General features: G+C 43.5%; 1 protein-coding gene across 3 annotated transcripts in view; it reads left to right on the top strand.

The window, feature by feature from the left end:
* Nucleotides 1–18,628, top strand: part of insyn2ab (inhibitory synaptic factor 2Ab) — a 29,734-nt gene extending 11,106 nt beyond the window's left edge. Inside the window, exons 4-6 of one of the 3 annotated variants that reach the window (XR_015102154.1) lie at nt 3,425–3,496; nt 15,394–15,860; nt 16,532–18,628. Coding sequence is in view for 1 of the 3 variants with exons in the window: in XM_086122824.1 (XP_085978950.1) it covers nt 3,425–3,496; nt 15,394–15,577 (256 nt within the window). In the remaining 2 variants the exon portion in view is untranslated. Of the gene's footprint in view, nt 1–3,424; nt 3,497–15,393 lie in introns of all 3 variants that reach the window. The other 2 variants (XR_015102153.1, XM_086122824.1) reach the window with 2 other exon arrangements.
* The last annotated feature ends 7,978 nt before the right edge of the window (nt 18,629–26,606 follow it).

Here is a 26,606-nt window from a genome sequence, read left to right as displayed (position 1 = left end):
AATCATCAGGTTCTATGAAGGGATGTACCTTTCTTAAAAAAAGTAAAATAAAATGTTTTAACCCAGCGGTCCCCAACCCCCCGGGCCACGGACCGGTACCGGTCCATAGGTCATTTGCTACCGGGCCACATAGAAAGAATAAATAACTTACATTACTTCCGTTTTTTTATTCAATTCAGAATCTGAAAGATGTTTTCTTTTGAAAAATTACCGGATTCTCTGTTACATCCGTCTACTGCATGTCAGTCTTGATGCAGGTCAAGGCGCGCTTCTCAGTCACGTGATAGGTTCTATCAGGGTTATTAGAGAGGAGGCGAGGTCGTGCGACACTGAGTCTTACTTGCCACATGCGCCTCGCCAACTTTACCTTCAAAAAAAAAAAGTTTTTTGGTTTTGTTGTTTTGTTTTTAGGCACTCTTCTTAGCCTAGACACACCGCGAAAGGTTAGAGTGGTGTCTCGTCGAAATGACTTGTGAGGAAAGGCAACCTTCCAACTCGCCAGCTTTACCGCAAAAATCATGACAAGTGAAGATGAAAATGCAGTTTTATCTTATTACGCCGCGCGTGGCTTATTAGAGGTCGGACGCGCGAGCGCTATCCTGCCAGAAGGTAGCAGAACGAATGATTCTCTCCTCCCAAATATTACACGATGAAAGCAAGTTTGATGAATCTTCAAGCGATGCAACCTGAGAATGGAGGAGGAATTTCTACCAAAAAAAAAAGTTTTGCTGCATTAATCATGGTGGCCGGGGAAATGGAAACAGATTTTGGCAGGACTTCAAAGTGTTTGTCAGTTGTTGAGTTGGAGGAATGCATAAAATGGAATGCATAAAATTATTTATTTGTATGTTTGGGGGAAAGTGGGGGGGGGGGGGGGTGATTGGTTGGAAAACGACAGGTGCTGAAAGCATTCGACCACATATGTGCATGACGACGCATTGACACTGAAATCTGATTGGACAAAAATAAATAAATGAATAAATAAATAAATTGACCCACAGATGACGCATGCGATGAAATGAGGCCAAAATAAAATCATTTCCATTTCATGTCAAGTTTCAAATGTAGATTCTTTGCTTCTGAGAGCATTTGCTGCCCGCAAGGAAGGCCTTGAAGGCCCGAGCTGCACACCAACCACCACATCATCATAATCAAATCCAAAATGTGTGTTCGCACTTGCTGTGAGGCTTTCGCCACATCACCTCCGCCGGCAGACGCAGAGGTTAGCGGTGGAATGCTTTTTGTTAGCGTGTGGACAGTGAAACAGACGAGAGGGCAGGACATCTCCCAGGACAGCTGACGTGAGCAAACAACACAACGTTGGAATTCCGCCAGCAGTCAGCTTAGAGAATGACTTTCAGAGGAGAAGCTTTTCTGTTTGCACCGCCACCCCCACCCGTTTTCCTCTCTCTCTTGCTCCGTACCACAAGTCAGATTGAGGAGCCGCGGTCGTCGGACATATTCCCCACGAAATGTTCAAGTTACAAAACACCTCAACAGGAAAATATTGCCTCTTGTTACGAAAGAAATTTCAAGATACGAAAGGTAAAAATACAGTATGGGCTGCTAGTCAAAGCTCCGAGTTTCCTGAACACAACATAGTTATAGCTGCTCTTTCATTGGCTATTACCTAGCATCTTCCTAGCATCCCATTGGCTAAGAGGAATCTCTACTTTATGTGTCTACGTGTGTTGACAGATAAACAGATTAGATAGGTGTCGATGCAGCGTCCTCGTTATTCGCTCTTCGGGCGTGAGAGAGAACATGAACTAAAAAAAGCAAAAAAAAAACGATGTGGACACAGTTAAAAGTTAAATGAGCATTATTTCGATTCTTTACTCTATTCTTTGTTTTTCCATTATACACAACTCTCATTTATTGTGCAATAGTCTAATTGTAGCATGTATTTGCTACATATTTTGATGCAGTTTTATGCTTTAGAAAACATTTATGTCTGATTTTGGGGGGGCCTTGGAAGAGATTATGAGAATTTATGTGGAAAACGCGTCTCTACTTAAGAAAAACGTTAAGAAGTTTCTTCCCGAACCAATTCCTTTCGTAAGTAGCGGTGCCACTGTATTTGCACGCGGCGATTTATAAATTCAGGCCGGCGAGCTTCGATCACGTGAGGAAAATCCCCTTCAATTAAGACGCAGTAGATAACAAGTAGACTTCAAGTATCGCAATCGGTGAGTTTACTGTCGCCTCTTTTGCTGGACAGGCCGAGCCGGGACGGATGTACCCTCTGACTTTGAGCGCCGATCAGCAGCTGCACTCGGTCCCTCCCGCGTTCCTCCGTGGAGGTCACCTCTCGTGGAGGTTGGACCCCGCCGCATTTCATCTGTCAGGGCCGAGGGGAGACCGTGACAGGAGGCAATTACGGGCGCTCGCGAGGCACGACCCCCCTCCCCTCCCTGCGACTCCGGCGGGCAGGAGGGGGAGAAAACAGACAAGTTCACAAAGCATAACACTCGTGTTTTCGGTGGTTTAATGCGGCGCAGTACAACTGTCAGGAGGATTGTCAAATGCTCTCGCACGCGACTGCAACCGGACCCTCGAGGTGACGTTGCCCCGCAGAGAAGCGAGAATTTATCACTCCGATTATCTCGCATGTCCGGCCAATTGAGTTGAATAACGGCTTGAAACGGGTGCCCAGTCGTGTGCTGAATCTGTCTATTTAAGTGAAGTTAGATTTTATTTTGGTAACAAGCTTGTGTCCTGGGTCAATGCGGGGTGGGGGTGGGGGGGGGGGGGGTGTCACGCTGCTTTACCTTCATCCGGGTGTCATCTGTTATCGTGCACCAAAGAATAATTTGAATGTTCCGTTTTCAATAAATACCAGTGACTTGCTTTTTGGGAGAAGTTTTATAAATGTCAGGTTTTGGGGTTTTTCCCCTTTTTGAGCATTTTCATTTATTTTTTTTTAATATCGTTGACAAAAATGCTCTTTCACAGTTTTAGTTTCAGATATTTTCGTTCACAACCTTGAATGGAGCCCATGTTCTATTCATGGGATGTGGATCACATTTTGAAAGACGGCAAAAAAGGAAGACTAATAAAGTCATCAGCCACTTTTTCTTTTTTTTTTAATTTAGTTTTGGACTGCCAATCAAAAAATGGAAGAAAAAAAAACGAACAATACACACTCTCCATTCCACGTGACTTATGTTGCACTGAATTACATCCCCGTGTGTCGACAGGAATGTAAAGGCCACTCATTATCAAACAATGTTACGGAGCACCACAGATAATTTCATCATGTAAAGTCTCCACACTTGATGAAGGTGGAGACTTTACCACCTGATAGGAATAAACAGCTGAGATTAACGAAACAACCTGAACAAATTTGGCTGGTGGCCCACAGCCTGCAGCTATTAATGCCGTTAATCTTTTTTTTTTTTTCTCCATTCCTCTTCTTCTGCAGGCTCACCTACCGAACAGGACAAGACACGGCGAACTGTGACACTTGTCGAAACAGCGCATGCATCATTTACAGGTGGGTAGCTACACTGCAGGTGCGTGTCATTAATTCTGCATTTAGTTCTGTTTTTGCACGCTGATGGTTCGGCTCGGTAAGCGAGGGATCCTCACAGCCAAAGTTGACGCAGAGACACCAATAGTTTAGAGGAGAATCAATATTTAAATGAAATAGAAGCAAAATACCGGGGACTGTAACTGCAATGGTCGGTTACCGACACACAACGTCATCATGCAGAAATGTCGGAATGAGCTGCACAATGTAATGGGAATAAGTGTCTTATTATTGCAATATTGCCGTTATTGTTACATTGCTATTGTTCTGTAAGACACTGACACAGATAGATGAACACTAGCCATGGTAACCAACATTGGCATTCTGAAGAATTTCACCCAAGGGTTGCATCAGGTTGAACAAATGGGGTCCAAGGACTGATCCTTGAGGGACTCCACATGTCATGTCTATTTGATGGGAAATACGTCATCATTTTTGTGCTCCCTGCTGTTACAAAATTCCTCAAAGCGACACAGATAGATGAACACTAGCCATGGTAACCAACATTGGCATTCTGAAGAATTTCACCCAAGGGTTGCATCAGGTTGAACAAATGGGGTCCAAGGACTGATCCTTGAGGGACTCCACATGTCATGTCTATTTGATGGGAAATACGTCATCATTTTTGTGCTCCCTGCTGTTACAAAATTCCTCAAAGCGATCGTTCTTTATGGATTGCGGTACATTTACTAACTGTGATGCCCTTGCGATGTGGGAAAGGAGAGCCACAATCGCCAGTGTACTTTCAGTCAGATGCTGCGCCTCTTAAAAGCAGATGCATGTAAACACAGACTCCAATTGCGTATATTTTCTCTGCATGTTATGTAATTTGTGTTTTTTTCCTAACTATGAAATTAATGGGGGGGTTTTTAAACATGGTCTCCATATTGCAAAATTTCCTATATTGCAGATGGGATGCACTGCTGCTATGCTGTGCTTGGACGTCAGCGTTCTCGGGGAAAAAAATCCTTTCAAACGAAATCAGAAAAATGTGTGGGAAGGGAGGTCCTGACTCAAGGCACGGGTTTTACACACACACAAAAAATAATCCAACAAAAAACATTTTAACTATTTGGGCTTTGTGTTACATGACTGGACACATTCTGTACCTGTGAAAAGATATTTTAATCGAGGAACACCCCCCCCCCCTGCCCGCCCTCCCCAAATTGCTCTCTCCCTCTCGACAAAAGCAGCATTTCTCGCTGACCTAGATTGGGGTTTATTTGGAACACAAAAGAGAGAGAGAGAGAGAGGAAAAAAATCACAGCTCAACTACAGAGATGAATATTTCGTATTTCACATCACATTCAGGAGGAAAGCCTTTGACATACTGTAGAACGGTGGATTTAATTAACGGGGACCGAGAGGCGACCGTACGTTTATTGTTGGGGGTTGGAGTTGGACATTTTGAAAATATCATGAAAGGTGCTTTGATAATTAGAGATGGTTCGCAAAATACGAGAAACAACCGTATGCAGTATGAGGGATTCGGATCAGGGAAGAAAAGGCCTCTTCAAATTCGAGACATCGGCGACAATGCAAAGCATCCCCGTTTTTACATTACGACTTTTTGGACTACAAGTGGTGCAGTCTCATTTGTAAGAAAAATATACTCGGGCAGTGATTCTAAAAAGTCCTCTGCGGCCTTCCTCGAGTATTATGCAAATGAGTCACAGAATTAAATGTTCCAACCGCGCATTGGAACTTTTTCATCCGGCTCACTACATTTGTTAAGTGGGGTTCAGTTATATTTAACTTTTAAGTACAAGACATCTGCGGTTCATCTTTTGAAACTGTTTATTTAGGTATTAAGCGTGAAATCTTACGTTGGCGTACAATCATTTAGAAATTTTAATGAATGAATCCTCTGTCTTGCTTTTTGATGAACATTTTGGTTGACTAGACTATGGCGCATTATTTTTGGTGGTCATTATGGCGATGGTTAGAAAGTGTTTTTGAGGTGACAACACTTATATTCGGGTAAGTGTTATTGTTAGGATAGGGCCGAACGTACACTATTTGAATGTCCCTTTTGGGAAATTTTTCTTGACCAACTGTGTTCTATTTTTTATTTATTTTTTTGGGGGTGACAGTCACGATCTCATATACTGTAAATCAAACCCATTTGGGCCCAGATAAAAAAGACAATGTGGAAAAAAACAGCAATATTACAGTAGTCTAAAATGTATATTCAACGAAGTCCCATTTTGAAATGATGAACTTGTAATATTTTCAACAGCAATGGAACCCCAACAAAGAAAACAATGTTGTTGGGGTTTTTTGTGTGTGTGTGTGTGTGTGTTGGTGGTGGCAAAGATGAAATTTTAATGTCGTGTTTTATAGCTCTCCCACTTTTCGTTGATTCTTCTGGCGACGACCTTCGACGCAAAACCAGACACTGAAACAACTACCGAAATGTACAAAGCTAATGTTTGCTAGCGCCTTGTCTTCCCGGCTCAGGGTTGTCACTGAAAAATGCGACAACGGCTGGTGTCAGACCCAAATTCATTTGGCATCCGCAAGACTCTTTGTAAAACATCAATAAGAGTACATACGAGCCTTTTGGGTGCTTTCGCGTCTTCATTCGACCGCGCCACTGTGAGCGCTTTACAGGAGCACCGGGGAATGAGGAGAATCTCAGAATGCAAACTCCGAAGCAACTTAATTGAGCGAGGGAACAAATGGCGCCCACTGCCACTAAACCACAAGATGTCCAGTGGCGATTAAAAACACAATGAAGACGCGCTGCATTAGCCAAATGCTAATCAAGTGGGACATCATCATTTCATATGTGGCATATATCATTAAATAGTTGCCTATTTCAGCTGGTCCAACTGTTTTTTTTTAAAGAGTCATTGAACAAAGCCGGCAAGTCAGACCATCTGCCGCCACTCTCTCCATCTCTGCCAAAACATGATGAGACACTTTGAAATCTCCAAACAGTTTAGCACTCTTCAGCGCAAACCTTTCAAGGCTGACTGATGCTGATGGGGCCCATTGAAGCAAAGGGTCGCTTTTCATCTTTTCCCTTGATTCAACGAATATCCTGGATGCCCGGTATTCTAAAAGCTCAGTAGAACTACTGTCACCGCTTTTTACACCCTTTGCCGTTTTGTATAATAAGCACCGGAGCAGAATGGAGGGACGACTATGCAATTTTCCGCTTTAGCTGGTCGGATCATAGCCATAGTAAAAGTTGGGCGGCAACATTAGCCACTTGCGCTTTATCCGCTACGACCGAGACTTTTTACTTGCTCGACGTCTGTATGTCGGGCAAGCTGGAATCCATGATATTAAAAAAAAGAAGTATCTCCACAAAGGGTTTAACCAATTAGTCGACGAGTCGACTCACCCGTCCTCTGCTGTCGTCGGGCTACAGCGCTCTGTGGAGCAGCGAAATGCCCGACCGACAAGACCACGCAGCCTTCGTATGTCTGTGCAGGTCTGAGAGTATGAAAATAAGCTAGCCTTGCTAGTTAGTTAATCTGATCGTTACTCCCTCGTAATGTGGAACACAAATTGAAAACGTTTCCGCTCACGGTGTTTATGTCTTCTGTTTCCAGCCATGTTGTTAGTGGTAGCAGTGCACATCCACTGTAAATTTAAAGGTACTTTACAAATTCAATTCCAAATAATGTGATTAGGGCAGCCCGGGGTCGAGTGGTTAGCGCATCGACCTCACTGTGCAGGGGTACTGGGTTTGAATCCGGCTCCAGCCTTCCTGTGTGGAGTTTGCATGTTGTCCCCGTGCTTGCGTGGGTTTTCTCTGGGTACGACATGTTGCCTCCCACATTCCAAAAACATGCGTGGCAGGCTGATGGAACACTCGAAATTATCCCTCGGTCTCAGTGTGAGCGCGGATGGTTGTTCGTCTCTGTGTGCCCTGTGATTGGCTGGCATTGCCCGCCGCCTGCTGCCCAAAGACAGCTGGGATAGGCTCCAGCACTCCCCCGCAACCTTTGTGAGGATAAAGCGGATCAGAAAATGGATGGATGGATGTTTCTAATGGCATTTCCAGTAGGTTCTTGGAAAAATTCACCCCTTCAAAAGGGGTCCCTGGACCCACAAAGTTTGAGAAGCACTGCCGTAAGGTGCCAATGTGGAATGAGCCTATTGAAGCGGACCAGCACATTTCTCGCCTTCTGGGGTCGATTTATAGGCAAAACACGGCCAACGTGTCGGGGGAATACTAAGCTGACTCACTGTTCAGGCCCCCTTTGTGTTGAAAGCAATTATCACGGTCTCGCTGACACCACATCGATCTAATTACCTCATCCCCCTGGTTCGCGATGTACGTACGACACATACTGTACTTGGGACAGAGCAATGTCCCGCTTTGGCGCCTTCTTTTTGAAAGGCACGGAAGAATGAAATCCCTGCTCTATTGTTACACCTCCGACTTCACCGGGAATGCGCCGTGAAAGTCGCTCGTGTGCGAGGGGATGTCAGAAAGGCAGAACAGAGGTGTGACGTTTGACAAGGCGACACTTACTTCTCACACCTTGTTCTGTTGAAAGCGTTTGTTTTTTCTTCTTTTGTACGTCACACCAGACTGGTGTTGCCATGTATAAAATTGTTAGATGACAGGACGACACTGATAGCGCCGTGGTACGCAGCCCCTGTTCATTGGTGTGAATGTGAATGGTTGCCTTTTTTTTTCTAATCTTCTCAAAGTCTCTTTATGTCCAGGTCGCATCAGGTTAAGCTCCAGCAGAAGATGACGGACAAAATAAGGACTGAGTCTATACCATACAAGTGAAGGGCAAAGTGTAACTCGAATTGATGAAAGAAACTAAATCTAAAGTACACGAGCTTAGAAACAGCAACGGGATCAAGATGAACAGAAAGCTGTACTTATGTCAGCAACCGCCAAGAAGGGGAAGAAAACGCCAGCATACAAATGATATAAAGCAAGCAAAGTAGCACACAATGAGCCAAAACAGGACATCGGGGAGTGCTGGCGAGTTGGCAATAGTCTGGCGTCTCTCCTGTTTCTCCTCCACTTAAAAATCTGGCTGACCACACTACCGGGCAATTGGAATTTAAAAAAAAAAAAAAAACAGACGGATAACAGGGTCATGACAGTGCCACAAATTTGAAATGTATCGTCCAAAAACCAAGGACCTATAGTTTGTCTTTTGCCTACAGTCCACTGTGATTTGTATGACTCATTCACTCCCTAAGACGTTTTTAAACGTCTTTTCAGACTTGGTCCACAATTGGCTGGTACTGAATGAGTTCAGGATAAGTGGTAGAGAATGGGTGGATTGGATGCTATGTTGCGCAAACGTCCTGCTTTTCCGCGTTCTGTTTGGAAGGCAAAAATAAATCGCATAAATATTGTAAACGCAGGATCTTCCATTACAACTCCGACACGGACTTGCAAGCTAAGCGGCTGACCGGGTGGCAGGCGGTGAAGACAAAGTGTGACTGACGTACATTTGAAACAGCCGGCGGTGGCCAGGCGGGGGTGGGGGTCACGAGGGGAAATCAATTATTGCTCAAAGTTGGCTCGGCAGGCATGTCGCAGCCATGCCATAGATTAGAATCCCCTGAGATGTATCCCTTTAATTTCAGAGCACTACAACTTCTGGAGTGTACGTCCGATAAAATCAGGAATCCGGCAGCTGCCGAGCTGAGGTGCTCAATCAGAGTCACTGCTTCCTATCCAGACCTCAGCTCTCGCCTGCCTGACACCGCGCCCCCCCCCCCCACCCCCCTGCACCCCATCCTCCTGAATGCCGCCGACTCTCATAAATCACCGCTGCAAATGGGGTGCATATTTGGCAAAACAAAAGACGGGAGAAAAAGGCTCAAAATGTGGATGATGAATCAGGGAAATAACCGTGCGCTGTAATTTTTGCATCGAACCGGGAGAGAAATGAAAGAAAAGGTCATTTGGTAGACATTTTTCACTTTCCTGGCCTGATATTGAGACACTTCTGTTATTTGTCTGCTGCTTCTGTCAATACAGTGGAGGAGAGCAGAAATTCGTTTTTGCCGCACGGCATTTTCTTTTTCATCCGGTGTTCTTAGTGTTCACATTACTAAATGCAGATTATGCAACAGTTAGTTCCAAACAAGCAGTTTGATTGGATAAGAATCATTCCGCGAGTAATTTTTTTACCATATGGCAGCACTGGAACTTTTAACGTAAGTGTACAAACGGGAGCGAGCACTCGGCCATCATGCTAACGCCATGCTAACAAGCGCACGGTCATCATGTCAGTTGGCTTCATTTTGCGTTTCCGGATTACTTAATGTAACTTTTGCTCATTTTGGGGTGCCCACTAACCAACTTGTGGATGTGAAACAGTAAAACAAACTTCATCTGCTTCATTTTATCGCCACTGTTGGCTTTGGCTAGTTAGCATTTGCGCTAATTAACAGACAAAAAAATGTTATACTCAAAATAAGAAAAACGGATCATTTTACAGTGCTCTCTTATTTTTCCACAACTATGTGTTTTTCAATGAGACTTTGTCTTCCCGACTGAAAAACAATAAAATAATGAATAGGAAAGTAGTAATTGGTATATTTGTTTCACAAATTGTGAAGCCGCCACATGCACACCAGCGTCCTCACATTTCATGTAAATTTGTTGGTGTGTGTGTCTTGACAAGTAATTTATTAAGACTGATGTAAGATGACTTTAAAATTTTATTAAAAGTATCTTAAGATTATCGGATACTTGAGTTTAAAACAATGCATATACTTTCTAGGCCATTCGAATATTATTTGGGGGTCTTCCCCAATTCGATCGCGAAGAACGCTGTCCTACGTGCACGCTGCTGTAAGTTCCTGTGCATATTGTACATTGAGAGCACCATCACGTTAGCGAAGGGGAGGCGTTATGGCCCACTTATTCTTAAAGCACATTTACGGCAGCGCTGTAAGAGCGCCGTTGCACTTTATGAGTGGCCTGCCACTGGGTCCGCCACAACATGCTTGATTACATCATTACAGGGATCGTCTGCAATCATGCTGTTGAACTATATCCAAAAACAAGCAAGCAAAAAAACAAAAACCAAACAAAACAGCATTTGCATAAAAATACACCATGTAGCGTTCTCAATTGGGAACAGACAATAAGTTTGAAAAACAGTCAAGTGATATGAAATGTAGCCGCGGTGTAGTGTGATGAGAGTGAGGAGCTCATTAGCGCCGGTGTCCCACGCTGAGGCGGCAGAGCAGAGGTTGTTCTGGCGAACAATTGTTAAGATTTGTGCATCCTGTTTTGTTCTCATTAATGAGATTGGCTTTTGCCTGTGTGTTTGTGTAGCGCAGAGCATGTAATAGACGCCGTCGGCTTGCGATTTACATGACAAAGGCAGATTTTCTGCATAGCATTTACATAACCTGTGGGGAATTTTCGTTTTTTTTTGTTTGTTTGTTTGTTTTTTTAACACTTCAAACTCTCATGAGAGGAAACAGCGTCAACTCTGGCGATTGTATCCTCAGCGTACTACGACACTGTTGCGCCTCAACCAAGGACTTTTCAAGTGTGAAATGACCAAAGGGGAAGTCATTGGTGGAGATATGACTTTACGATGAATGTCACGGAAGCAGGAAAAAAAAAACTGTTCGCCGCCTATATAAACAAATGATGAATCTCCCGTTTTGAGCACCCTAGAAAAGCTCCTGTGTCTCCAGCGGCTGTGTGAAAGTGCTCTTCCTGTAGTTACTGGCTACATTTGCTCAAACACCTGCCCCCTCCCCCTTAAACCACCTCCCATAAACGGCGTCTTCTGCCCGGGCATTTGTCCACGGTATCCACTAACTGCCGTGATCAGCCAAGTAATTAATTGCGTAATAATTACTGGGGCTATTTGGTGGTGCTCCATACTGATGTGTTGCCTGTTCACACAGTGAGAGTAAAAGACATTGTACATAAAGAAAAACAAAATCAAGCAAGACTGATGGTCCAGCTGTCGTGCTACTGTTAACTCCTTCAATGCCGGCCATTAAAAAGGAAAAAAAAGAGAGAGAGAAAATTTGCCAGTTTAGAACATTCTGACTGATCTTTCAAGGCTTGCAGAAAATGTATTTATGCAAACGCAGAAAGTACAAAATGAAATGTCAACATCTGAACAGTCCTTCTCGAAAATACCAACAGCATCAATGATAACAGAATAATGTATTTACAAATAAACACTAGTACACCAAGTTTATATATGACTAACTTGACAAACTATTTGCACGCTATTTAGTAGTAGTAGTATTAAGTAGTGTGTGTGTATATTTTGTTCCATTCACGTGTGTATGTATGTACATTACGTCGTTGCTCCTACTTCTAAATTAAATCATGTCCGTCGTCCTTTCTCTGTTTTGTGACACACTTTCTGCTAGATATGACTTGACAAACACTTTGATCGATCACAAGCTGCTTGTAACGGTCGAATTTGGAAAGATCATTCTTCTTTTTTTCCCCCGCAAGTTAATGAATACCGTATTTTCACGACTATAAGGCGCCATTAAAAGTCTAAAATTTTCTCCTAAATGGACAGGACGCCTTATGATGCGGAGCGTCTTGTCTATGCGCTGAGTTCCAAAACCTGACTCACAGCCGACACGCTGTTTATATAGAGAAAAGGCGGAAGTGACTGTGGACAGGCATGCGGCAAAGAAGTCGGCCAATCAGTGAAGGGTGGGCGTGTATATATACATATATGGAGAGAAAGAGCGAGAAAAGGCAGACGTGAGTGACAGGCATGCGGGGAAGAAGTCCGCCAATCAGTGAAGGGTGGGCGTGTAAGTGGACGCTAAAGGGACGCGACAAGCAGGTACCAACACCTGTATAGAGTGTGGCTATGTGCATTGTTGCAAAACAACTTCGGTTTTGGTTTCTAAGAACCCCCGAAAATAAATTCTACAAAGAGACACGCCTACGAAGCTCAGTTCAAACTTCAAGCCATCGGTTATGCTTTTGGCATGCGTGCCCATCTCACAGCAGCGGTGAAAAACCAAATCAAGCAAATGAACTTGCAAATCAAGCAAATCAAGCTTGCCGTTATTCCCGGAGGCTTGACTAAAGAAGTCCAACCGCTGGACATCGGCATCAACCGGGCGTTCAAAGTAAAGTTGCGAACGGCATGGGAACAATGAATGATCGATGGCAAACACAACTTTACAAAGAGTGAGAGGCAGCGCCGGGCGAGTTACGCCACAATTTGCGAATGGATTGTGGCTGCTTGGACGAACGTGTCTGCTTGCACTGTTGTTCGAGTTTTTGGCAAAGCCGGCATCATTTCTGTGGAGCCACATGGCAATGAGAGTGACTGACAACGAGAGGGAACACGGCGTTTTTGATGGATTACCGGTACTTGCACAATTGTTCAATTCTGATACAGAGGATGAGGACTTTGATGGATTTCTGGGTGATGATTGATCGAAAAACGTGAGTACATTGTACGATGGCTAAATAAAATACAACGGAACTCAGTTTTCCGTTGCCTTTTTAAAAACGTGTTTTTAGCTTGTATCTGTATGTCTTGGCATGCTACAAGCTAACGTGTTTTTAGCGTGCGCGCATGCATGCCGTATGTTTAAGGTGGCGTATGTTTTACCACTTTAAAATTGCGCCCAATCATACAGTGCGTTTTGTCTATGTGTAAAATACAGAAATAGCACCCATTAATGACACTGCGCCCAACCATACGGTGCGTCGAATGGTCGTGAAAATACGGTACATTAATTTCCCCCACTGGTCATATACTAAAGTATTCTCAGCGCATAGCTTCAGCGCTAGTAGCTGGCTAACATGCTGAGCTAAGCGTGTATCCTTATTGCTGATAAATTAAACATCATTGATAATTATCATAAACATCTTGATGATCGCGGGGGTTCATCAGATACTAAAAGCTGTGGGAAGTTCCAGTCTACCAAAATACTACCCAGCGATCCGTTATGATTCTATTAGCCTTCTGTTCTTAACTGACACTTATCGGCAAGCTGAGACGAGTCCCCAGGATTCATTATGTCACTGTGATTGTTGCGTATCCGTCAGCGGGCTAATTGCGCTGCCCATCACAGTAGTTAGCCCATCAGGCCCCGGGAGTAATGCTCAAGCGAGTATCTGCCTGCCAACAAGGTCAACCTCGATGTCACCTCTTTTGGCTACGTCTCTTCTTTAATCCAGTTAGCCTTTTTAATATTGTGTTCAGGGTTGTAAAGAAATGTGCATGGCCCCTAAAAACCCCAAACATTTTTTTTCTTTCTCAGGTGAAGGCAGTCATGTTAGTGGGCAAATTGCCCGACGTTCTTGATTTCATATTCCTGCTATGACCGTCTTGGAATATAGTGCATGGTTACGGAGTAATACATTAACACAACACAGCAGATCAATAGCAATACGGCAAAAGAAAATGCGGTCTAATGATGGATTTATTCCACGCTGGAATACGCGTAGTTCATCATGGCATGCTTGGCCTCTGCCTGCTTGCATTTGGTTGGAATTTAGATGCACACTTCTCTCGGGCCGGGCAGATTTAATCGGTCAGAGAGTTCAAGTCGGGTGCTGCTACAAAAATGTCACACAATGGCCAGCCCGGGATTAGAGTGACGGATGTGGACGGTCCTAGGTCGGGTGAAGCCACCCGCACGCACGCAAAGACCCGCGAAGGCTCTTTTTAAAAATGGAAAGATAATCTAGTCGGGGGGGAAGCCCTTTGACTGCATGCGTGTGAAATGCCGACTGGAGCAATTTCAGGGATTGTGTGTCACAAGAGATATGCGCTTCCCTCCCAGCTTCCATCTGGATCAGTGACTTATTAACATAAAGAACAAGCAAAGTGATGCGTGTGACAGCCACACAAAAGACAAGTCGTCAAAGTTTGGAAATGCTGGAAGACGAGGCGCATCTTCTGACATCCTATTAAGACTAGAAAAATACTTCTAGTGCCTTATAGCGTATTGGATAAAAATGAAGTGGTGATTTAACATCAGGTAAAAGGCAATAGTTTGTGCCTCTCGGACTATGTTCCCTACCCATTGTCTTTTGTCTTGTGTTTTTGGCTAATGCCAAAAATGGTGCCTAGCAAAAAGTGATCAGGTCCACGGACTAGCTTAACGCTACATTGCTTCCGAATGTTTTTAATGTCAACTCTTATTGTCTTTTCTCTGCTGTATGGGGCAGTAGAGCCAAGAAAACGGCATTGCGAGTGGCCACAAATTCGACAAGGGACCACATCAACAATGCTAACTAGCTATAGCTCACTCACTTCCTCTAAGTGTGTTCATGCTGTGTCTCCCTGTCTTTTATCTGCTGTATTGTGCACTAGAGCCAAGGAAGTGACAGAGCCAGTGTGTCTTAGGCCACAAATTCTAACGAGTGAACACGCCAGAAACACTAACGAGCAAATAGATTCTGCCCAAGGCCCACTGTAGTCGAGCTAAGGAATCAGCATACTCACTCTTTATTATGCCATGAATTCTGCCTAACAACAAGTGAGCGACAACCTTAAATTAGCGACTGGTGGCCACCGATGTTCTCTTTTGACACTCGAATGGGTATAGAGCAATGCAGTAGAAATTCGGTTTTGTAAAAATGCCGAATAAACAATCAAACATTTCAGGTTCCACTGACTGGATTCATGTATTTTAATTTTACGATTTTTATTATGATTTTTTTTTTTTTTAATCAAAATCTTGTAGGGTATGTTTGGCGCCGCAGCTTCAAACACGACAAGCTTTTGTCATCCTTTCAATTCCGGTCAGGGGTAGACAATCAATCACTCTTCTGGCATCCGAAAATATGGTGCCAATGTCACATTCTCATTTTTGTGACGGTGAAACCGTAACCAGTCAGTGCGCGTGCTAGAAAGACTTGGTCTAATCCCTTTCCCGCTCTGCTTTCGTTGCAGCGTGGAGTTGGACTTTAAGCTGCAGGAGGACAAGCTGCAGCCGCTGATGAAGAGACTTTGCCCCCAGGACAGCCAACAATGTCCCGCCCTGCCTTACTCCAACGAAGTCTTCACATCCACTCCCAAACGCAAGTCCAAGTCTGACTCTAAGAAGCACGCCCGCTGGAAACTGTGGTTCCTTTGAATGGAACATGAATGCTTTGGAAACGGCCTTTTATCGGGCGCCCTAATATCCCGTGCTCGTCTCAAAACGGATAAACGAATATCCCGGAGGAGGAACCAAGCCAAGAGGATGGATAAGAGTACAGTAGAGAACCGTTCGTTTTTGCAGGCTTTTGAGCCGAGACTGCACGTCAAGTCAGCGGGGAGAAAACAAAACACACAAAAATAAATATATCTTTCAAACTATGCCAAACCTTTTTCTGGCTCGTTAGCTGGGGAGGACAAATGAACACCTGCAAATCTAGGTGAGCCTCGCAATACATTTTTTTGCACAAATATTCCTTTGCTGTGGCGAAATGGCAGACGTTGGTCAAACTTGTTTGGATTGAAAATTCAATTCTTCCATCCAAAATTCTATTTCAATAAGCGTCCGAGTCCAATTTTTCTTTTCCTCGGCACCTCATAGCTGTCATACAAGTTGTAAAGACTTTTTTTAAAAAGTGCGTTCGATATCACTTTTTTTCAGACCGATACCGAGTACCGATATCACTTCTAAGGATCTGGCAGCCCACCGGGAATTTTCACGGTGCTTACAGAGGGGCTACTCCGGGACTGGTAGTGCCACATAAAAGTGAAACACACTTGTCGAAACCTCGCTTAGTTTCCTCAGAAATTGTGGTTGAATTCATCAACTCGCATGTACACTGCAGCTGTCCGTCCCAAAGATTCATTTCAGTGATTCACCTCAAAAAGTGAAACTTGGACATTTTACAGATGAATCAAAACACATTTCGATATCGAGACTCATTTTGATTGTTTCTTATTTCATATTCTTCCTTTTTAAGGCGACGGGTATTCCGTCGCCGTACAGGAGACTCATCTAAATACTGTATTTTATGAAAAAAATAGAACCTGCGTACTTTGAATTCACACTCTGACGCCAAACGTGTTTTCTTCTTTTCCGCCTTGACAGCAGACCGCTTGGCAACAAGAGGAGACGCCACGTGAAAGGGGGTCGGGGGCGAGGGGGGGCGGCCTTTGATTGGTGAAGGTGTAAGCGTTGAATGGACAGCACCTCCGGCAAAGCACAACAATTGACTATTTACGAGGAACACGTGTCAAGGACTGACGTTCAGCACGGTGCTTCCCGCTCGGCCGATCGCTCGCCCGCCGCTTTTTCGTCTTCTGTCACTCCTTTGAATTCAGCTCTCCGTGCAAACAACCGACCGACATCGCCTTAGACAAGACATCACGTTTATTCCCCCCGCCCGCCCACCACCACCACCACCACCTTAATGGATGGTACACGGAGTTCAGAATGTATGAATGTTTTTGGGGGGGGGGGTTTTGCGCACTGGCTGTGTTTACTGCACCGTAAAGGATCTTCTGCAGGCTCGGCTGAGCAGCGACATGATGGAGAAAGGTGCTTGAATTTTGTAGTTTTATGCCTCAGATGTAGGCAGGTGGAGTTGAGGTGATCAAGTCAGGGTTATAAAAATAGTCGCGCATGAACCAGCCGGAAAAAATAAAATAAAAACACCCTGCAGAAAATACACCAAGTAAATACAGCCACAGCCAATACTTTCAATTTTAATTAACGTATTTATAGAAAAGATAATGACAATTTGGCAGAGGAAAAAAAAAAGGCATGAGTGAGTCTCTCCTTCATTTTTTAAAAACGGTATTTTCTGGATGAGCTCACGTTTTTAACAACACATGCATACATACTGTATTTGTATTTTTTGGGGGATGATGTGATGCTTCGGAAGTCCCGGTGGGAAGTAAAGGCTGTTTTTGAAAGGCCTTCTTGATGTTGTGATGATCGTTTATCGCATGATGAACTTGTACTGAAATGCCACTGTTCTCCTCCGGAGGCAGCAGTGGGTAGAAATCAATTTGTTCACGCTTGGGCTCAAGCTTAGAAAGTTTTTGTTTTCATGGATGTCACAATATTCTCTTACCATGTCACCTGCAGATTTCTCTTGTATATAAACAACTGGAGGATGCCAAGAGGAATACATTGCGATCATCTTTACTACATAACATTTCTAGTTGCCGTTCAGTCGCTCAAACTAACAATCTCAAAAGCAGAATTGTAGCCAAGAAAAAAAATATATTTTTTACATGTACCCAATGTGGCAGTTGTACTGAAAGAGCATGCTGTCACAATGCCGGTACAATAAAGCCAGGTACTACTTTTATCCGAGTGAAGCCCCTCAACTCCCTTCAACATAGTTCCCGGGTACCAAAATACTGCAAGATTGTAGCAAAGCACTAATTACGTCTCAATGAAGCTCCTCGTCGCACTTCAATGTCATTCCGTGGCACCAAAATACCCCAAGAGGGTGACAAAGCTCTACTTTTGTCTCAATGAAGCTCATCAACTCGCCTTAACATTGTTTCTCAGCACCAAAAATGCCACGAGACGGTGGCAAAGCACTGCTTTAGTCTAAGTGAAGCTCCTCAATTTAGTTTCACATAGTTCGTGGGCACCAACATGCCACCTGGTAGCAAAGCTCTACTTTTGTCTAAATGAAGCTTTTCAACTCACTCAACATAGTTGCTTGGCATGACAATGCTACTATATGGTGGCAAAGTCCAGTTATAAATGAAGCTTTTCAACTTCAATGATGGGGGGTGATGGGGGCAAATCACTACTTTTGTCTGAATTAAATTCCTCATAGTTCTCTACTTTTTTTGTGTCTTCAACTCACTTCAGCATGGTTCCTCTGCGACAAAATTCCACAGAATGGTGGCAAAGCACTAATCGTATCTTAATGAAGCTCCTCAACTGACTCTAGCATAGTTCCATAGCAACAAAGTGCCCAAAGGTAGCAAAGCTCTGTTTGTCTGCAAGGATCCCCTCAACTCACTTCAACATAGTTCCTTGGCAACAAAAAAAGGCAAACAACAGCGCCAAAGTATTAATTTGACCTTGCCTTGTCATTACGTCGTGTCATTTTACCAACTTGATGTAACCCAAACTGTGCAGTTGTGACAACATTGTGATTTCATTTCTTCTCTTTCTACATCTCAATTAAATACTTTTCAACGACACAGCCTCAGTCATCAACCCTTCCCCGTGGCTTCTTTTGTGCTGCAGAGGTGCGGAGCATGGCCGGCACTCAGGGGCACCGAATGCCATGTGAATATCCGTCACAGAAAAAGGAAAAAAAAAAGAAACACTTCTGTCGTAGAATCGTAGAGGTTGGGAGTCCAGCTCATCAGAGTGACCGAACCGTGTGCATCTATTATCCTTTTGTCTTTATCGCACCCCCTGCGGTGTGCCCGCTCTGTCATTATTCTTGAGACTCAGCAGATTTCCTTCTCTTTTGTTTCTGCGCCGCTTGCCTTCCCTAGCTCTCTCTTTTTCTCACGTCATTTGATTCCCGCAGCCTTCGCCTAATCTATTTATTTCCACAGTTCATAATTCACCGTGTTTAGCTCCACGCGCTTGCTGTCTCTTCCTCGCTCGTAAACAAATGGAAAATCTAATTTTCTGTCGAGCCAAATTGAGGCGTCGCAGTTGGAAATTTTTTTCTCATTTGGGATAATTATTGCTAATTTTATGAAACCGGTACTTTTTGCCGGGTCCTTCCCCAACAGTATCAGTCATTCATTGGTTTCTTTGTTTGCAAGAGTTTATTTTTTTTTTCAGCTACACTGGGGTCATGAACTTTTACAAACTGAGAATGATACTGGAAAAAAAAGGGTGTGATGAATTTACTAAATTTTATTTCGTCAAGTGGCTGCACAAAATAAAAGAATCTGGGTCCCCAAACGTTTTTTTTTTTTTTTTTTTAATGGATTTATAGTCTACCACAGCATAAACAAAATGACGAGACAATGAGGCACACCTGGACAAGATTAGAGTGGCTAGAGTCATGAGTTTCCCAAATTCTGCTCAACAGGTAAGCTCATCCTTTTTGATTTTGAATTGACCGAACGGTCTAAAAAATAAAACTTTGAACATTTCATTTTATAGTGACACTAACACGTCACTACGAATAAGTCACTGGTGAAATTGGCTCCATTTCAAATTTTGCTAGCATTCTAAAACTCTGCAAATTTCCCCTTTTTGTTCTTCGACTTCTCCCTTTCATAATTTTGCTGCTGTAAATTGGGAATTTCTCCATTGTGAGACAAATAAAGGTTTTCTTATCTTGTCTTTCACTGAGTTCTCATGTGACATCATCCATCACATCGTGATCAAATTCCATTTCTAAGATGTTCCGCTCCGGTTGCGCTCGGCCAACTCGGTGAGAATGTGACAAATTGAGTAGCGCAATGTGGATTTTAAAGATGAAAACGGGGAAACGCGGGTGGCACAAAGTCAACCATTTGCATGTACGAGGACAGCACTGCTCATTATCACCTCATGAAGAGGCTCGCCTACTTTGCGGGACTCCATCAAACATTGCAGATTGCTCACCACGCACACACGCGCCAGATCATGTTAAAGAAGGCTCATCGGGAGGATAATAAGAACAAAATGACCTGCTGCGGGATTTCGGAGTGTGAGAGGCATTTTTATGTGGGCCGCAATCAGTAACTTCATCAGCCGTCCCAAATGACCTGCATGGCGTGGGATGAATGTTTAATCAATCAGCGACCACACACACACACGCACACAAAAAACTAATTTAAAAGGAGAAATGCCTGTGGAAAAGTAAGAATTAACAAGGCAGAAAGCAAGAATTGTACTCCTCTTAACGCTTGTGATATATTGTGTGTCAAGTTCACCCGTTTGAGATTTATAATTAGAAAACGTCAGAGGAAACGGTGGCGCAACACACGTAGACTGATTCACAGGCGTATATTCTTTATCCTCGAAAAAAATGATTTACTGAGATTGTGAGGAGGAGCACAATATGCGATGAATTGAAGCAAAAAGTAAATAGAAAGCTGATGCTAATGATGTCATGGCTTTATCTTTAAGAAAGTGCAAAATAATAGAGGGATATTTTTTTATTTAAAAAAAAGATTTGGGGTGAATTTTGGAATGTACTAATGCCATTTCCATTCATTTCAATGGGGAAAATTATTTGGAAAAATGGTCAAGGAACAAAACAAATTTGACTCAAATCTAAAGGCACAACTGTATTGTCGGCACCCTCCCTTGTGATGAATTGAGGCAAGGCATGTACTTCAGTTGAGGCCATAATTAGAGGAAATTCTGTGATAAATATTCTGTCAATGCGACAGGAAGAGCACTGTTTGCCAGCTTCTGTTTTGGTAAACAAATGCGTCCAAATGGGCTTAGCAGTGTACATCTGTTGAGTAGCGGAGGTAGGCCATGTTCTCAGGCCATTACAAACGGTGCACACACACACACACACACACACACGTGGGACCACAATGAAACTTGAAACATATTTAGGTTTTGTTTAAAAAAAAGCCAGATTGCGACTATATATAAATAACAACAAGAAAAACACTTCTAATAACATCTTGCAGGTTAGCCGCCCTCTTGTTTTTGACTGAATAAAACATAAAGCGCTAGCGCTAATACGCCCCATCCATGTTTTTCTGCTTGTGTACTCCAATCAATAATGTAAAGCTTTTAAAGAGAAACTCTTGAAACTCATTTAGGGCTCGCGGGCAAGCAAACATTCATTGAACGCTAATAACCTGGCTGAATTATTCAACGTATATTTTATCCAGCACGTACCCAGGAGGGGGTTGGGGGGGGGGGGGGGGCAGTCTAGTTAAGCGACACAGCGTCTTGCCGTGTGACCGGTGAGAGGCCGATGAACGACGGGCGGCGTAACAAAGCGTGACAGGCGATCCGTCGACAGGGTGGACGCGACGTGCCGGTGGCGTGACAACAAATAGGACCAGCGCGCCATCTTGTCGCCGCCACACCATGTGACAAACATATGGCGGGTGTCAACAGGGGAAGAAAAGAAAAAAAGACTAAACGATTTGGATGACGAACGGCGCCGATCGCGCTTGTCGCCGATCTCTGGCAGCTTGACTTGACACACACGCGCACACAAATTGGCTGCAAGCCACTGAGCCAAAAGTGTCCAATGATGAGTGGCTGCGTGAGCATTTGTGCTTGCATCTTAAATAACTCAATCACTCAATATCACGTCCACCGGCAGTCGAAAGCTCTCTGGATCACAACCTGGTGGATAGAAAATTTGCCGCCCACCCCAAAAGTTTTCAGAATAGCCTATAAATGCCACAAGATGGTGGGGATCGAGTTTTATTTCAACTCGACAAAACCTTGGCTTGATAAAATGAAGCTTCTCCACTCGGTTCCACCTAGCCTACAATTCACCCTTCAGTGGTGCGCCCCCTTTTAAAATGAATGCCATTAGACTGTTCCAGCTTCCCTCCAAAATAAAAGTATTCCTTTGACAAAAGAGCTTCATTTCAACGAAAGCAGTGCTTTACCACCATCTTGTGCCATCCTGGTGCCAAGGAACAATGTGGTAATGAGTAGAGAGGTTTCATTTAGACAGAAGTAGTTATTTGCTGCCATCTTATACCAAAGTAACAATACTGAAGTGTGTCCAGGAGCTTCATTTACATAAAGGTAGTGCTTTGCGAGCATTTTGTAACACCTTGTCGTCAAGGAACTATGTTGAGCTGAGTTTGACGAGCTTCACAAAGAAAACGGTAAGAGGTTCTCCACCATCTTGTGCCATCTTGGTGCCCAGGAAAAATGTAGTGTAGTGAGTCGGGGAATTTCCTATGGACATGGGTCGTGATTTGCTGCCATCTTGGTGCAAATGAACCGTGTTGAAGTGAGTTGAGGCGCTTCATATAGAATTAAAAAATGAGGATTTGCTGCCATGTTGTGGTATCTCAGGGCCAAGGAACAATGTTGAAATGAGTTGAGGAGCTTCATTTTGGACAAATGTTGTGCTTTGTTACCATCTTGTGGCATCTTGGTGCCAATGAACTATGTTCAGGTTCGTTGTGGAGTTTCATATCTAGACAAAACTAGTCATTTGCTGCCATTTAGACAGCACTCATGGTAAATGGTGTCCAAAGTTTTTTACGGCGTGGGTTGCCGACATTTTGCATCTTGGTGCAAACAAATGATGTTGAAGTGTGTTGAAGAGCTTCAAAGTACTTTATCGAACAGGACAAACAGTCAAACACGCAAATACAAAATGAAAACAGTCACAAGGAGAACGGACAAGATAGTAGCCCTGAATTAACTCGGCTTTCTTCTTATTAAAGAAGAAACAAACAAAAAAAAATGCCCGTGGCTGTTTGGGAAGCTGGAACAGATTGCAGTATTAGCATTTGAGTTGATTTCAGTCATAAAAATACACCGCGAATATGTCGAGAAGAGGAATCTCGGCCATTCATAGATGTTAAACTATCCAACTTCTTTTCACAGACAACATCTGCTCCAACTTGTAATTGCATCCATTTCGGCGATGACAACGGGGGGCATGGCCGTGGTGCGCGCCTGCATAAATGTCTTCGTAGAGGACGCCGGTTTTACCCGCCTCGGCCCGACGCGAGGATGGATTCATTGGAGCCGCGTGTGACAGCAGGCAGTAAATAATCATTTGGCCCGCACAAGTGGCGGAAGGAGGCACATTGTCTGTACGCCACCTGGGCGACTTGATTTCCACAACAAATGAGACGTAAGCCAGATCTGACACGGCCTCCGTCATTCCGTATGCACGCCGAGTCCGCCGCATTGGTTGGGAAAGTAACCTTGAGCTGAAATGAGTGCGTCGGTTTTGATGGGAGCAACACAATGCGTATACCTGCATTATGGAATGAGAGTTGTTTACTGTCTGCTCGGCATTAAAACAATCTGAAACAATAGCGACAGGGAACGAGCGAACTCGAAATAGCTCTCCGCACAATGTAGTTGCGCTTTTGAAGCAACCTCAATGTCTTTCTGTCAATCTAAAGCCGGTGTTTCTTTTTTTTCCCCAAGTCGGAAAGTTTCATCCACTTGGTTTTTCCTCCCTCGTTCCGAAAAAACATACATCGTATGTCTGTAGCTGCAAATTTTACCAGTGTCTAGCTCTTGGAATGAAACTCATTCAATTGTGGTCCTTGACGGGAAAAAAAAAAACGTGTTTTCCATTTTGTTTTAATTCATAAATTACGTTTTGCTGTGGAGAAAACAACCTTGACCTGGGTAGTTTTTTTAAAAAATGCTATATTAAATTATCCACTTTTAGGTACTCTGCGCAATCGAAAGAGACCACACACACACGAAAAAAATAAATACATTTTGTGTAAAAATTTGGGGAGGAAAAAAAGTAATCCTTTTCAGATTAAAGTCATATATTTTCCAATATGACCACATTTTTAAAATGTGCTCAAAATAGCTTGAAAATTGGGAGATATCTCAAAAATCAATGATAAACACTCAAAAATATCCAATTTCATTCTCATGAAATGACTAATTAATTTTTAAAATCCATTTTTCAAAAAATCACAAAAATAATGTTCCAGCTTGAATCTTTCATCAACCTAGTCAAAACATTCCCCAACATGTACAAGTTTATTTTTCCGTAATCTGATTTTTAATCCAAATCCTTTTGTATTCATTATTCTTATTATAGCTTGCGTAGAACTGCACTGCACCATGACAAGAGCAGCTCCAAATATTTCTTCCCTTGTGTTTAATCCTTTCGATTGCAGCGGTCACCACGGTGAGCAGACTATCATGTTATCAAGTTACAGGGTGCATGAAAGGGTTAAGGTTACCAAAATATGAGAAACAAAGTTTGGTACAACGACATGGTTGAAATGCAGGTGGACTGCATGTTATGTCCAATGACTTGGCTTGTGAAGTCCCATCTTTGATGAAAGCCAGCAGAGCGGCGCAATCTCCTCCGAGCCCTTCACAGTCTGCAAATCCTGCTCGAATGTAAACGACTGGAGCAGGTAATGCGCTTACGCACTCTACACAACATGCATGTATCCCTTTATATATGCCCGCTCATTCTTGTTTTATTTATTTTAAAAGAGCGTTTGCTTAATCCGGCTGTCTCTAATTGATTTCAGGTGGCTGGCCAGGCCCGTCGTTCGGCAACGTTGGCCGCCGCGCTCTTCTAACATATGGGCCGCAGATTTTCGCCGCATTGAACTGGCTGCCAAGAGCGTCGCTTTCTCGCCCGTCTCATCCGCTGAGCCAGAGAACTGTCACGGTTGGCCACACTTTTAACACGAGCGATCGTCCGGATTCACCATCGCGAGTTAGCATGCATTTCTATTGTAAATAAGCATTTGAAACTGTGGAGAATAAGTGGTAGTCCGTTGGACTAGTGGTTAGCACGTCTGCTCCACAGTTCAGAGGTTCGAATCTCTTTGTTTCTTTATCTAGATCCTTCCACCCATATTCCAAAATCATGTATGTTCAATTCCCTGAAGGATCTACTCTTTGATTGTTCATGATTGAGGTCAGCTGTGACCGCACCCACAGTGACGCAACCCTCCCTTCTCTCAGATCCGCCACACATCATGCAAGATTCTCATCATTCCAGAAAATAGAGTCCGCACACTCACCGACATCACGCGCCACCCCAACAGGCCGCGCCTCTAACAGGCACAGGCGCATACAGAAACTCAATACATTTTTATGCTTGCAATTTTTGTGGGTTCAAATATATTTACAATGGGTTTTAGGAGTATGTTAAACTGTGTTTAAATTTTTTTTTCAATCCTTTATGATTTTCTATATCGTGGCTTTTCACCTTTTGTATAAGGATGGGGAACGAATACCACCCCCCCCCACCCCCACAGTGAGGAATGCGGGTTCGCCGTACTTCAATTTACCTATCATGTATCCTATTTAAATGGTTTGTGCCCCACTAATTGGTTTCATATGAAAATGCCATCGAGCGGGAATAAATAGCAGAGGTCAGCAAATGCATAACAAACAGGCGCTCAATCAACGATGCACTTACAGTTAAGACAGAGCTGCCACCAAGAAGCCATCGATCACAACGGGGCCATTGGGGTGTCAGGCTCACTGAGTTTTGCTATCACCTCGGCTCTCGCTCCATCATCATCGCAGAGTAGCCGCTTGTGAGATAATCGTTTATCTCACACATGGGGCCATGGTGGTCCTCAAGGCGTGTTCGTCAATGTCACTGAGATTTTCATTTGCTCAGCCACTAAGTCGCCTTCTATCTATCTATCTATCTATCTATCTATCTATCTATCTATCTATCTATCTATCTATCTATCTATCTATCGATCTAACTACTAGCAGGCTAGCTAGCTAGCTAGCTATCTGTCTATCTAGCTAGCTAGCTAGACAATAGACAGTAGACAGCTGAGCGACAACTGTTAAGCCACAAGTTTCAGAGACAGCGCTTCCATCAGTAATGCAACACTGATAAATATTTGACCCACCCCAACCTATCTGCATTTGTACAAATGACACCCTCACCTTAATTAAACTTTTCAGTAGTTTTAAGCAACTGAATACATAAGCATCACGGCAACTTTATGATGGCAACTATTCATTTTTCTCAAAAAGTGTCTGCTACTGCATCATTCCTGACGCATTTTTTTGGGCTCCCAAAGCAGAACAATGCAGTGCAGCTTGACACAAACGATATCTAGTGTGCTAATGATCGTTCCAGTGGTGGCTTGTCACAGTGGCCCCAATCAATATTTTGCCAGAGAGAACACAAGCCACAACATTGTCTCATTCCAGTTTTCTCCCCCACAGCTGACGGTCTTTATTTGTTGGCCCGAGATCATCAATCCATCCACAGATGGTTTGTTAAGTGGTGTGGCAGTCCAGCAGCACAATGATGGGAAACAGGGGTGGACACTGGGAATTTGGGGAAAATATGTTCAAATTTAGCGAATGATGGCCACAACAAGTTCTTCTTTGTGCGTCTCTCGATGGCTGTATAATGCTGCCCCCACATGGCCAAAGCATGCGCACCATAAGTAGCAGCACAATATCCAGTGAATTGAAGCAAAAAAAAAAAACCCCAAAAAAGGCAAAAAATGTTTAACTCTTTATTGTCTGTTGGGAATATGTCATCGCTGCTTGTACCACACCGTGCGATTCTATATTCTCCCAGTAACTCATTAATATT

This window comes from Hippocampus guttulatus, chromosome 10 (genome assembly GCF_054856545.1).
Source record: "Hippocampus guttulatus isolate MCC_2025c chromosome 10, RoL_Hgut_1.0, whole genome shotgun sequence".
Taxonomy (NCBI): domain Eukaryota; kingdom Metazoa; phylum Chordata; class Actinopteri; order Syngnathiformes; family Syngnathidae; genus Hippocampus; species Hippocampus guttulatus.
Note: the sequence above shows the minus strand (reverse complement) of the source record. Positions and strands in the feature narration are given on the sequence as shown.